This window comes from Vanessa atalanta, chromosome 11 (genome assembly GCF_905147765.1).
Source record: "Vanessa atalanta chromosome 11, ilVanAtal1.2, whole genome shotgun sequence".
In the NCBI taxonomy this organism is placed as follows: Eukaryota; Metazoa; Arthropoda; class Insecta; order Lepidoptera; family Nymphalidae; genus Vanessa; species Vanessa atalanta.
The window spans coordinates 7031331-7045460 of NC_061881.1; the positions used below are offsets into that span (position 1 = coordinate 7031331).

The 14130-nt window shown below is 32.8% G+C and overlaps 1 protein-coding gene across 1 annotated transcript; it reads right to left on the reverse strand.

The window, feature by feature from the left end:
• Positions 1-1081: 1081 nt before the first annotated feature.
• On the reverse strand, positions 1082-13800 carry LOC125067218 (protein sax-3-like). The gene is made up of 15 exons (XM_047675680.1): positions 13506-13800; positions 7168-7360; positions 6907-7010; positions 6297-6450; positions 5922-6126; positions 5633-5816; positions 5087-5541; positions 4714-4996; positions 4528-4643; positions 3740-3951; positions 3195-3349; positions 2989-3117; positions 2760-2914; positions 2194-2625; positions 1082-2059 (listed from the first exon to the last, which is right to left on the reverse strand). Exons 1-15 carry the CDS (start codon positions 13612-13614, stop codon positions 2030-2032), a joined length of 2916 nt encoding a protein of 971 aa, XP_047531636.1. The 5' UTR covers positions 13615-13800; the 3' UTR covers positions 1082-2029.
• Positions 13801-14130: the final 330 nt, after the last annotated feature.

Here is a 14130-nt window from a genome sequence, read left to right on the forward strand (position 1 = left end):
CCGTTGCTGAGTTGAACTACTTCTGTGGTTTGACAAACACGATATATAGTTTAAGATTTCATTCCACTATAAACAGTTTTTCACATCACAAAGCAAATCATGAAAATTCTAAAACAAATATAGATTTTAAAATACACACAAATTATAAAACTTGACGAATGACTATTATTTAAGAATAACACAACTTACATTAAATTTCCTTCAAGCACAACAAATAATTAAAAAAGAAAACCTAACTTCGAAGTTTGTTTTTGAACGTTTCAAATCTTAGTTGACAACTTTTATTAATGTTCGTGTCGAATGCAATGAGGAAAATGCAATTTCCAGCAACCACAATACGAGAGATTTCAAGTCGAGAGCGTTTGGCAATAAATCTTAAGATTTAATTCATTTCTGTCTTTGTTCGACTTTTATACTCATTTTGTTTGTTTTCAATACAAATGAAAGTAAAAGCTTAATTTAAATAGATATTTCGTTTTGCTTACTTGAATAAAATCACAAACTTCATAGTTCGAGTTATTATTTTGACTAGACAACTAGACTACTTTTTAATAAGAAATATTTCGAATAAACAATATTTGCTCAAAATTTGTAAGAAACTCGTTAACCGTTCAAATTTGACCTTTGACTTTTGGTCGAAACTCTTAAAGTTTTATATTGTGTCTGTGGGTTCCTATTGATCTGAGTTTTTATTGATTGTGGGAGTTTTCAGGGTGGATTACGAATCACTAGGCTATGTAACTGGTGTTCATACATATATTTTTATATGCACAAAATAAGAGTAATAATATAGAATTAGTTCTATACATATATTTTTTTTTTATAGTCAAGAATATTTATGCAAAAAAAAAACGTAGCAGTTTTAATGATAAATTGATTAAATCGATTCAAAGGTATATATCATATCTGTGTAAACGTTTGTCACCTTTAAATGTTGGAATGAAGAATTTTTTTCTTAAAGATCAGAAGATAATAAAACTCTACTAAATATACACATAAAAGGTAAATAAAATACATTGTCATATAAAATTCCTATATTTCGATATTTTAAATAACACAACTGGCTCTGAAAATATTTGGATTGCAAAAAACAAATCGATTGATTAAAAGGGATCAGAAAGAAGTCAGTTTATACACAGTTAAAATTTTGAAATAGTGGAGCTCGATACACTTTATACAATACAATACAATTATACAATAATTTCTAATACACGAATTTAATATAAATATCACAGTCAAAGATTATACAACTAAAGCACTAAATCTAAATGGCAGTGTATGTTAGGATTTTAAAATACCCATGTGATAAAACGAATCTTGTCTTCGAACAGCATATGAACTTGATTAAATATATTAAGAGTTATCTATCCGATAATACCAAAATGTGAAGCTAGTCTAAATAATGTGACTAGAATTAGGAATAAATTACGATATACAGTTATTACTATTTTGGTAGTTACGTATTACAAGTACTATCAATTCGAGTAATATTCTGATTAATTTTATTCAATCGTTATAATTTAAAACACTACAAATTTCTATCATACATGTTCAATAACCAAATAGTTTACCAAACGGTACCTCAGATTTCATTAAATATCATAAACATTTAACGAATGTGTATCAAAAATGTATTTTATAATATTGAGGAGTATCAAATTTAATTTGCTTAAAACGGGGTCAATCTTAATATATTTTGTATTCTATAAATTGAAATACACACTACACATATAACTTCTAATAACATTGACAATACAGGTCTAACTGATTTAAATCCACTCGTAAATCTCATGTAGAAATTACGTATCGTTTGTTTTGATTTTAATACGTCAGAATTGCTAAATACCCTTTAGCTTCATAAGACATTCGATAATTACAAGATCTTTTTAACACTAACATACTAGTTATAAATAGACACGTTCATCTAAAATTTTTAAACTCACTGGATCTAAGACCTATGGAAATGATGATATTGATTATTGCTTTCCGTTTCTTTTAAATCGCTACTAATTGATTTAAATTTATTTAATTATTTCATCTGACTCTTGTTTTCGGGACTCTGTAAAAACAATTTAATATTAATCAAACCATTAAGTGGCATGTTAGTCAAACTATTTTATTCTAAATTTAAAATAGTTTTATTTTCTTTAAATGTAAATGTAATTAATACAAGTTTGTAATTGTATTGCTCACCTCATACGGTGGTGGGGGCAGTATATCATTTAGATTTATTTGACAGCCCTGCTCGGACCGTGCCACGTTCGAATGTCGGCCTGTCTGAATGGGAATTTTGAAACTATTCTCTCTTCCCAACCAATGCCATTGAGGATAGTCATATTCTAAATCACTCGTCGGACAAACTTTACTTTTGTCTTGCCTACTCCTCGACCCGGATCTGTTTGTGTGACAAGACGCACAATCATCTTCAACCGCGTTATTATCATTATGAATGTTCTCATGTCTCAATTCCCTGTAATCCTTTGTAGATCTACTAGAAGTGCTATGGCAACAAGTGGAACATTCGCCATTGGAATATTGAATGCTACCATTGCACGATCTTACAATGCTATTATTGTGTGATCGTCTTTCGGGACAACTTCGGGCATCTCCGATGTCGGGATTGTCCTGTGAGAAAAATTATTTAATGCCTAAAACACTTTATATCCATGTTTGAAATATGATAGTGTTATGCGCAAATCAAATATGTCTGCTTATCTAAGATCAACAAAGAAATTCTCATAATGCTTATCTTGAAGTACCTTGAAATTGAGTTCAGTGTAAATAGCACTGGAGGCGTAAGGTTCCGGTGGCCCCCTTTTTATTCTGTCTACACTCGAAGCATCCAATCCTTGGATTGAATTCTGTGGCAGACAGTATTCCGGCTCGATATTTAAAATGTTTGGTGACTGGCCGCCTAAAAAATATTACCTTTTTAAAATAGTCCAATAACGTTAATAATACAGTATGTTAAAATAAAGCGAAAAATACCTTGCAAAAGACTTTGATGGCAGCCGCTAACATCTAACGTGGAATCAGGAGGGGCAAATACGGGGCGATCTCGAAGCCAAATAGTGTCTTTATTCAATAGACACTGCTGTGCCGTTACAATAGATTGACCTACAATCGAGATCAACACTTCAATTACACTCATCTCAGAGAGGTTAACAAATTGATAAATGATAGATATGACTTACCAGTTGACTTTTTTCGTTGTACGCTATTGCGACGCTTTATGTAATAAATACTAACTATACCAATCACAATAACAGAGAACAAAGTTAGGGCCAACGCTAGTAACCACGTTTCTTGCAATAAGTGCGGAATAGTCCCATCATTTGGCGGCTCGGTCCTAGAAAGTTACATTTTCATTAAAATACAGGATATGTGATTAATTTAAACCTTTATAGATAATTTAATATGCCCTGTGTGGTTCTTTATTCATAGTGTCAGAGGAAATTGTGGTAAGACCACCAGGAACGTTTTCATTTTATGGACGTCATTTGATACCAGTACCAATGATTTAATATCAGCCTCATGACCACTCATGTAAATCGTGGATAGAAATCTATGCATATTAGAAAGTCTTGACATCTATCATTATAGTATTAAACAATTTAATTTAATAAGACTTACTACATACACTAAGGAACCAAAAACATAATGGAAGTATCTGAATAACTTAAGTGAAATTGTCGGTAAATAAAATAATGTAATTGTAGTATCCCAATTAAATACTTACTGTACATAATGTCTCTGCGAGTGCGTCGGTATCATATGTATTTGTGCCGGCGCGCTGAAAGGGCCGTGACCTCTGCGAGTGACGGCGGCAGCACGCGCGCTGTAGCGGCCGCCCGCGCGCAGAGAGCTAGCTGCTGCCGCACGGGTACGTGCGCCCAGAGACATCTGTCCCACAACGCGACCGTTGCTACCACCACCCACCCGTATTTCGATCTGATCGATAAACACCATTTGTATTGCTGACGATTGATTCTATTCATTAACAACTTTAATAGTTATATAAAATACATTAGTCTTAACTTAATCATAAGGGTCTGGAAAAGTCAAAGGAAAAGTATTTTTGATTTGATTGCCAATATTATATCGCATGCCCTTTCCATTTCTCTGTTTGACCTAATTGATTGTGAAGACCACACGCATGCTTAGTTTGAGAACGTATATTATAAACAATTTATATGACATGGGCTCTGCGTAACTACCCTACGAAGTATGTCACTCAATATTTTATGTGTTCCTTAAGTCACAACTTCTAACAATAAACAATATATCAAAATATACTTATTATAACAACATTCATATATTACCAAAAAAAAACTTAATAGTTTTAATTTAGACTTAGTATTTTTAACGGATAAACCAATGTGAATTACATTATGATATATAAATACTGATTTTATATTGTACATTGTAAGCAGACCAGCTAAAGAATACACAAGGAACACACAAATGAAAACTGGTGCTTAGTCACAAAAATAGTAAAAAAAAAAAGAATTTATAAACTAAACTTACCAGGTATCCCGTAAGTTCCCCGTTCCATGTATTCGCAGGTGGCGGTTCCCATCGTATCCATGCAGAGGTTGCGTTAATTACACCCGCTGTCACGCTTTGGGGTGGAGCAGAGGGCACTACAATAATAATTTACTTGAAATGACCATTGTTCTAAGACATAATTGAAAAAAGTATAAAAGAACTTACCATCTTCATCAGTATAACCCATCATAGAATTAGAGGGCTTTCCCAGTAGCATTTTATAAAACGGCATAAGGAATATATCGTACTGCATGTATGCTAACAACCCAGATAAAACATAGCTCGATGACCCACTGTTATCAACAATTGTGAGGGAACCATTGGAGCAAGATTCCACTTGTGACGCATTAAAAACTGTTATTTCCTCAGAGCTATTACGCCAATTCATAGATGTTCCATTGTACCAGATTTTAACACCTTCCAAATATTCGTTATAATCTGTCAATACCTAAAATGAATTTATAAAATTTAGTGAAATCTATATTGATAAACTAATATCAAATGTTTAATTTGCAACATTAACACAACTAGTACTCACGTCCCATACAACTTTCAGCGAAGTTGATGACAAAGTTTCCACCCTTCTTAGGACTAAAACATTTTGTTGCAAATACTTCCTCGCTTGAAGAAACTCGTATTCTGTCATACGAACCTCGTGATCGTAATTATTACCAAAGTTTTCGTCACTGGAATGTACTTTCAATGGATTATTGGTTTTCTTTAACACATTTAGATAAGCTTCTTGCATAACGCTGCCAGCCGCATTTACGGCTATACAGATAACCCTTCCGCCGTGTTCCACTTTCGCTCCATCCAGATACAATAAGCTTGAATTGCTTCTAGTGCATTCGGGAAATAGAAGAGAATCTTCGGTACTTTCTAAAATCCAGAAAGTAGTGGGTGTTGGTAGACCTTTTGCTTCACAGGGAATTGACACCACATCGCCCTCCCATGCGGTCAAATTGGACGGTATCTGCGTGAAGTGCGGTAAAGCTGCAACAGATGGCCGTATTAAAATAGCTCTAGATAGATATCAATAATAAACAGGCAATAAAATCGAACCGAATAATAAAATGAAACTCACAATATACAGTCAGAGATGCGCTGGTTATACTTGTGCCAGCATGGCTATCGGCTCGGCAGGAATAGATACCCGCATCGGATGCGGACACCTGTTCCAACCGTAATAGTCCCCGGATTATTGTTGCGTGTGAAGGCAACACACCATCTTCTTTCACCCATGTTATTTTTACACTTGTATCATAGCTCTATAAATAAATTACAACGTTTAATCGGGGCTTTCTTTAATTAATTTTATATAATGCGATATTTTAAAGTAAATTTTTTTTGGAAGTATTATTTTGACAAATTACCTGACAATTGAATTCTACGTTTTGACCAACTAAGGCTGTAATGTTATTGGGTTTTATCACAAAGTGCGGTCTCCTCAAAACAATTAACGCGGCCGCTCTCGATTGCCTCTCCCCAGCAATATTAGAAGCGATGCATCGAAATAGTCCACTATCATTTGGTAGGGTTTCGAGTATTTTCAAACTACCGGTTTCCGTAACTGTGACTCTAAAATATTAGTAGCATATTTAATTAGATAATAATCTAGGTTATAAAAATAATTCGAGATTAAAAAAAGAACTAACCGTTATTTTTAGTAATTAGTGTAATTTTAATTTTTAATATAATGTATGTCTTATTCGTAAATATCCAATTGTAATCAAAATTATTCCTATTACCTTCCGTTAACTTCAACGTCATAATTTTGTCCATCTTTCGACCAATGCACTGATGGCTCGGGGACGCCTCGAGGCGGTACACACTCTAGCAAAGCAGGCTCTCCCGCTGCCACTTGAACATCTCTTGGCTCGACTCTAAAGTCATCTCGCAAAACTAAAATAGTATCGTAACCTTTAAGGCTGAACTTTCAAAAACGGAAATGTCACAGGTTAGTAACAAAGGTAAAACAAAAGAAAATCACTTAGTTTTGAAATATTTTTCATCAAATACTTGTATTTTTAACTAAGTACATTACTAGTAATGAAACTTATTCGCAAAACTAACAGCCTGCAAATAAGCGAGGAGGTAATATTAACCATGTAATTTCTGAAATTGTGTTTCTTTCACAGTGAACACAAGATGGCTTCTAAAAATCAAAAGTTTGCTCCTTTGAACAGCTACCTTCGAGTAAGATTCAAGCGTTCTAACCACTGTGCTATACCTGTACATTACAGTACATTGATTTATTCTAAGACTGCATATTAGGGAATAGGCATTCTTAGAATAAGTCAATGTAGTCATTGATTTTATTGTTAGAACATTATCATAAAACTAAAAGTTTTCTCTTACCAGCAACATTTAATGAAGCGTTTTGACTTACAGCCTCCCCGGCTATATTGCGAGCCACACACCAATAAATCCCCTCATCACTCTCTTTCTTCCCTCGGTTTACCCTATGTTGACATAAAAAAATATTAGACGTGTCTAATATAATCCAAGAAGATTTTTGTTAGCTTGTTTTAATTAAACCTATTTTTTTATTTATATTAAGAGAACAACCATCTAAAAATGTTTTATTGGTACCATTTATTTGGAAAATAATTAACTAACCTTAAAAACAGCAGACCATCTTCCAATAAGACCCTGTGCCCATCTTCAGCCGGGGGCAAAGGAGATCCATCCTTGAACCACTGCACTAATGGCTTCGGTCGTCCTTCTACTACACATCTTAAAGTTGCGGGCTCGCTGCGACCAGAGACAGTATTCGAAGGATGTTCCTTAATTCTCGGAGCTCGATTTTGCGCTAGGGAATGTAAATTCATAAGTCATACTAACATTACATTAACAGCCTGCAAATTTCCCACTGCTGGGCTAAGGCCTCCTCTCCCTTTGGAGAGAAGGTTTGGAGCATATTCCGCCACGCTGCTCCAATGCGTGTTGGTGGAATACACATGTGGCAGAATTTCGTTGAACTTAGACTAAGCATGCAGGTTTCCTCACGATGTTTTCCTTCACCGCCGAGCACGAGATGAATTATAAACACAAATTAAGCACATGAAATTGATATTCATAAGTCAACAGTCTGTTAATATATCACTATTTGCTTAAGGGGTCTATTCATTTCAAGGTATGGCACATATTTATCCGAAACATGCAAATTTCGTCAATATGATATCCTATCCCACAAAGCATGAGACCATCTCGCCTCCCGGAACATACAAACATCAGAATCTTTTGCCGTCCAGCTTAATATATAACCAAAATTATATTTTTTATTTAGTATGTATATTATTTTTACGATATTTTATTTTGACCGAGTTTTGTGTGCACTTGATCGCTTGTACGCTTAATACTTCTAAGATATACGATTCATATTAAACATATTTGAAGTTTTTTTTTTTTCGAAATGTAAGGACATCAAATTGTACATATTGTGATACAGTCTTAGTGATTTATTAAAAGTATAGAAATTTTGCGTATTATTATGAAAACATAATAAATTCGTTAAAAAGTGTTTTTAGGGAGTTAACATATTTTAAGCTGGTATATTGGTAAAAATGTTGAGGAAAAAGCTCAAACACAAAGCGTTTTGGATTGTGTGCGGTATGATGGATAGGATAAATATCTACTTTAAACGCAGATCGATTGGATCACTACATGGACATTCTCCTTCTCAACATCATCATAGTAAAAAATTTAAAAGATATAAGGCAAAAGCTTAACAGAAAACGGTATAAAAACTTTGTATTCCTCAATATTTATCTTTATATACAAAGAAAATAAAATTAAAAATAAAACATAAATGTATACACAAAGCGTGTCAAGAACGACCATCATTCGTTTAATTTTATCGAGCATTAATATTTTTCTGTATAATACAATTTGATATAGTCAATATATCTTATTTTTATTATGCTTTTAAGAGCTCAGATTTTACGAGTAGATACAAAACTAAAAAAAGATATCTATTAATGTCTCAATGATCTTTGCCTCCGCATTGTCTGACCCGCTGCATTCAGATCGATACTCAGATAAACTGACACGCGGCATATTGTAATAATTTCTTATTAAGGCGTCTTATACTCTTACGACAAAATAACAAAAGATCATCTTAAGATAATGTTGCAAACAAATTAAACTCCTGATTCCTTTTTTTACGTAAATAAACAAAGGATAGTAGTGTGGACTACTATATATTATATAAGCTTGGAAGAACAGATATGAACAGATATAACAACAGGTATATTTTTTGCATTACTTAGATAATAATAAAACTACCAAGACAAAATGCGTCGTGTATCTATCGGAAAAGTCGTACTTTTGTAAAGAGCTTTATTTATTTTTTACATCCCTTGCGGTCAAGCGCGGTAGTTGTCCTTTATTAATACTTGTCACTGTCGTGATAAGCGTACAATGTACGCATTATCTTGACGCCGCTGTCTTTTCGTACACAAAGTAATGTAGACGCTTTGGACGGGGTAAACAATGACGTCTGTTTATTATGTCGCACGAAAACGTTTTACATATTTTTTATTGGTATTCGTTTAAATATTATTGTTCGAACTTAAGAGTACGATTCTAAAGGTAAAGTCTATGTCCATCGATATTTTTTAGAACGTTTTTGCTTAAAAATACCTCTAAAATATATATTTATTTAACTACTAAAATAAAAAATCTATAGCTTTGATAAAATATGCCTTAATATTATATAACTAATTTTGTATGTAGGCAACATAACCTTGATGTGAAATGAACGTCTATAATAAAACCTTTTTAAAATATAAAAAGGTAGTTTTAACTATCGACATGTACAAGCGAAAACAATATAAAAATGTACGTCTATAACTACCCACGAAGTCTAATTAAGGTCGAAATTAAAAAACAAAGAGTCCATTGTTTCGTTAACGTAACACTTTTACAAAACTACATTTTGTTAATTGGCTTCAAGCTACTTTTAATTACTCAATGTACAATTGAACGGTATAAAGGTTGGCGAAATTTGAGCATGCAATTTTAATATTTACAGCAAATTAATAAGGACGCTAATAGTGTGTACGTTTTGAGACATGATTATTATCAGAATGATAACTCATCATTAATTAATGTAAAGTCTTAATTGGAATTGATTGCATGAGCTTGAAGCTTAAGTTGGAAATGTATAATTTTAATTAGAAATTAATATTTTTATATACATTCAGTCTAGCATTCATGGCATTGTACGTATTTTTGGACACAACTCTCGCGATTCCTAAAGCGTACGTCAATGGCCCAGCTGTTCTGAACAATGATTCAACTCAATAAGATGAACGATGCGTGAAAGCATTGAAAACGAACGCAAGCAAGCATTCATTTTTATATTTAAGATTAAGATTCTAGATGTTTTTATATCATAGAATAATCATATTTTAATTCCCTTAGGATTATTCATACTAATTTCTTATACGAATAAAAAATATTAAAGAACGATCGGATACTCGTAGCTCTATCGACTGCTTATTTTATATGTATATATTGTAAAGGAAAAAGTAAGAGCATATAAATTTTCCACACCTGGGCAAAGAGGTCTTCAATTTAATTGGTTTGGAACTTATTCCACCAAGTTGATCAATTCGAAGTGATTGAAACATACTTGTCATATAGTAAAGATATATCTACTCGATTATAGATAAGATATAACCGAAGAAACTAGTTCGCATTTGATCAAATTGGAAACATAAGATTACAATAACGTCTGATAGAAGTAAATTATCTACGATACATAAATACGTATAGTTACTTGAGGTATTTAATGTGATTAACTTTTTATTTTTTTCTTACTCTTGAAGTCTTATTCTTCATCAATGGTCACTTCCTAGTCATTAGGAAAGGCGTTAGAAAGTCCGTAGGAGATATTAATTAGTCGTAAATAATTTTCAGTAGCCAAGTGGGGTAGTGATAATCGAAATACTGCGGACAGGGTTTGATGGTGGAGAGCTTAAGATTGAGCTCAGTGACGTACCATAGAAGAGGCCCGCTTAGGCTGACACGGGCTGTTGATGATGATGATGAATTATTTACTATCATCATTAATTAATATGGTTAATGGCAACTACATGTTGTAAATATAATAAGGTAAGTTTAGGCTCAAGTAATATAACTTATTGCTAATGTCAATAAGTCATATGTCAATGTGCTGCTAACTACAGAAACCTTGTTGTTATATTATTATGTCTTTAAGATACGCTGTAGGATAGCTTTTAACAAAGCTCCTACAAATATCACTGGGTTCCAAGACATATTCTGAGTGAACCAGTATGATTGAGACATTGGACATAGCATCTATAGATCTCACATCGGCGCATTAACGGTCTGTGAGGTAATTTTTACTTCTTATTGTCACAGTTCATATTGGCAAATGTGAGCATCTATCATATAGTAAGTGAATCTTTTTTCATAATGTAGGTATACGAATGGGTACATGGCCTCCCTAATGGTATAGACGCCAATATCTACTGGCACTGTAAGAAATTTTAATTAATAAGTACCCAGATAGACTCGGTGGTAGGGCTTTACCTTTGTAATGGTGGTAGGGCTTTCCCTACCACCGAGTAAATACTCTACCATACTCTTCTCGTCGTTTAAAATCCAATTAATTAATAAAATAACGGAACTACGTCCACAATAATGCTTTATGGCAGATTTAAAGGTATACATCAGTCAGCATTATTTCGGGTACATGACTCAATTTAACTATGTTGATGTTCATAACTCCGCTCAACAAGTCTGATGCATGTCTAGTTGACTTTATGCACTTTTATCCTCGCCGTGAACCTACGGTTTTTGAGTTTTAATCAACGTAACTAAATCTAATCTAAGGTTAATCTGAAAAAAATCATATTATATTTTAAGCTCTGTACTACTTTGTATCTTTTTGATTTGATTGATTCGTACTTTCCGATGTTTTCATGTCAGCATATTACCAATAGCAGATTGATAGCCTAAAGTAAGATAAAGGCGATGTTACATTCACGTAAAAAAACTTTGGGAGTCCTTGGTCGGATCAGACTATGGGCGTGACGGAATAGAGTGTACTTCTATTTGAACTTTCTTGTGCAATCTGCAGTTGGCTAATCTTTTTAGGTTGCCATGGCTGAAATTCTATTGTTATCATTCTACACACAGAGACTAATCGAAAAAATAAGTCTTTGACATAAACGTCTGTACGTACTTATCATATAGTTAACCAAATAAACAGAGATAAAATAAAATATAATGACGTATCGTTTTTACTTTAACAAGTACTTTATTATTTAAAAATGTAACATATTATGAACCGAAATAGTCCAGGACAGGACCATTTTACTTTTTATACTATGTATATTACTTACCAGTATTGTATCACTATATCGTGGCTATATAGGTATATAGTTTTTTATATATGTAGTAATTATTATTTAAAAATTAGATATATATTTATCCGAGAAATCAATGTTATACATCGATTAATTCATATTTCGATTTTACTTTTACTCGAGTAATTAATATCAGAACCACGCTATCTATATTTTAGTAAAATAAAAAAAAAAACACAGCCTACAAATAAATGTATAGAATATAAATAATATGAAAGCCGTTCATCATATGAAATGCTATGCTATTGAAATAAAATAGTATTGACTGGCATGAGATAACTTTGACAGACGCATGGTTACGAAATACGAAGGCCTGTGATAACGATATAAAGTGCACCACCCATTAGGTTAGCGTTATCAACAAGACGACGATTGACGGGTTTGACGCATCACAGACTATTTACTATTAAACAGAGTTTTTTTTTTAATTCTTACTGTGTAGAAAAGGCAAAAGTACCGTAATGGAAAGTCTTAATAATCTACTAGGATAATATCTCAATATAGGAATTAAACGTATTTTTTTATTCCTAATTTCGGAGTAGAAAATGCACACAAAAATATTAAACTCGGCCATACTATCAATATAGTAGGACTGAGTTTAATTTTTTTTTTTAAATGGTTTGACGGACTGGCTATTAGGCTAACTGATGGAAAGTGGTCACTATAGACATTGGGGCTTTATAAAAACATACTAACAACAAGCCAGAGCGCTACCAACCTTTAGAACTAAGGATTTGTGATGTGTGAGATGAATTATAAACACAAATTAAGCACATGAAATTTCAGTGGTGCCTGCCTGGGTTTGAACCCGACATCATCGGTTAAGATGCACGCGTTCTAACCACTGGGCCATCTCGGCTCTTGATTCTATAATGTTACTGGCAAATTTATAATTTTATTATCATTAGCCTTAACGTACGGTAACTATGGTCAATACGCATCCAACCAATCGACTGAATAGTGCTGTCATGTCTTGGAATGTGTACTTACACTGGGAAGTAATAAATAATTTAATATAATCGGAATACATTTTCTTATAGATAATATAATCAAATCTATAAATAAAATAAAAAAAACTTGAATTAATAGAATTGTATAATATGACTAATATTGAAATAACTTTCCCTTACCTTGAAACGATACATTAATTTATAATTTTGTATCGTAAATATGTTAATACATCTAACATTTGGAATGAATTTAAATATGTTTTTATTATATGAGTAATAAATCAGTTACACGTAAGGGCGTCGTTAATTAAATCTAACGCCTAATGTTTTTTTTACAAGCGTTGTAAAGTTAAACTATAAAGTTTTGAATGAACAACGGCCCTACAATACAAGGTACATATATACGAATTATTATTTTAAAAATAGAACAATCAATTTATGCGTTCACAAAAAATAACATTTACTAAAAAAAATCCTCAAAAGTACGAAAAAGTAACACTTAACTATAATAATAATAAAAAAAATATTTATACATCTCTATAAACACAATTCTTTCATTTTATGTATATATGTTATAATGACTGCAGTTTATTTAAATTATATTTACCATTAGTTCCATTCAGTCCAATGAGTAATAAATGAACAAAAACTAAAAACACAAATTGGTTCCTCCCATTTATGGTGCTATCACAATCATTACCACCGGCATCCACCATACTGCCACCGAGTTACACCACTTCACTTCCAATTACATGTTTTAAAAAAGTTCTCATTCACCAGTATATTTTATATTTATTTAAAAAGTCATTTTTAAATTTCGAACGCGCGCCTAAAAAGTTTGATATCAACACGCATAAGCATAGCGCGGGAACGTTCAATGTAGTCTGTGACGCGACCGCTTGGTTTCGAGTCGTGTGTCGTACTATTACCTCCCTCCCTCATCTGTTTACTCTCTCCAAAATGGGGGGATCCAAAGGCGCCGTGCGCTGATCTAATGGGATATTACAACTGTTTGACCCATTGTAAATAAACGAAGAGTGCCATGAACTGTGATGCAACGTCATACATTAAAGAGATCGCTTAATTGTGGCGCTTCGTGCTATAAATCACTATCACTCCTGCTTGATACCAAATGAAACTTATATTTATGACTGTTTGATTTTAATTAATGAAGTATCTTTCTTATTTAATTTAGAATCTAACTCGAATTATGAATAGTTCTTAATAAATTA

Excerpts from the sequence above, each read along its gene's own strand:
- LOC125067218 (XM_047675680.1), bottom strand. The coding sequence starts at position 13,614 with ATGGTGGATGCCGGTGGTAATGATTGTGATAGCACCATAAATGGGAGG. Across the intron at positions 4,644-4,713 it reads GGGTTATACTGATGAAGATG|TGCCCTCTGCTCCACCCCAA; the intron begins GTAAGTTCTTTT and ends TTATTATTGTAG. Across the intron at positions 3,952-4,527 it reads GGGAACTTACGGGATACCTG|ATCGAAATACGGGTGGGTGG; the intron begins GTAAGTTTAGTT and ends TTTATCGATCAG.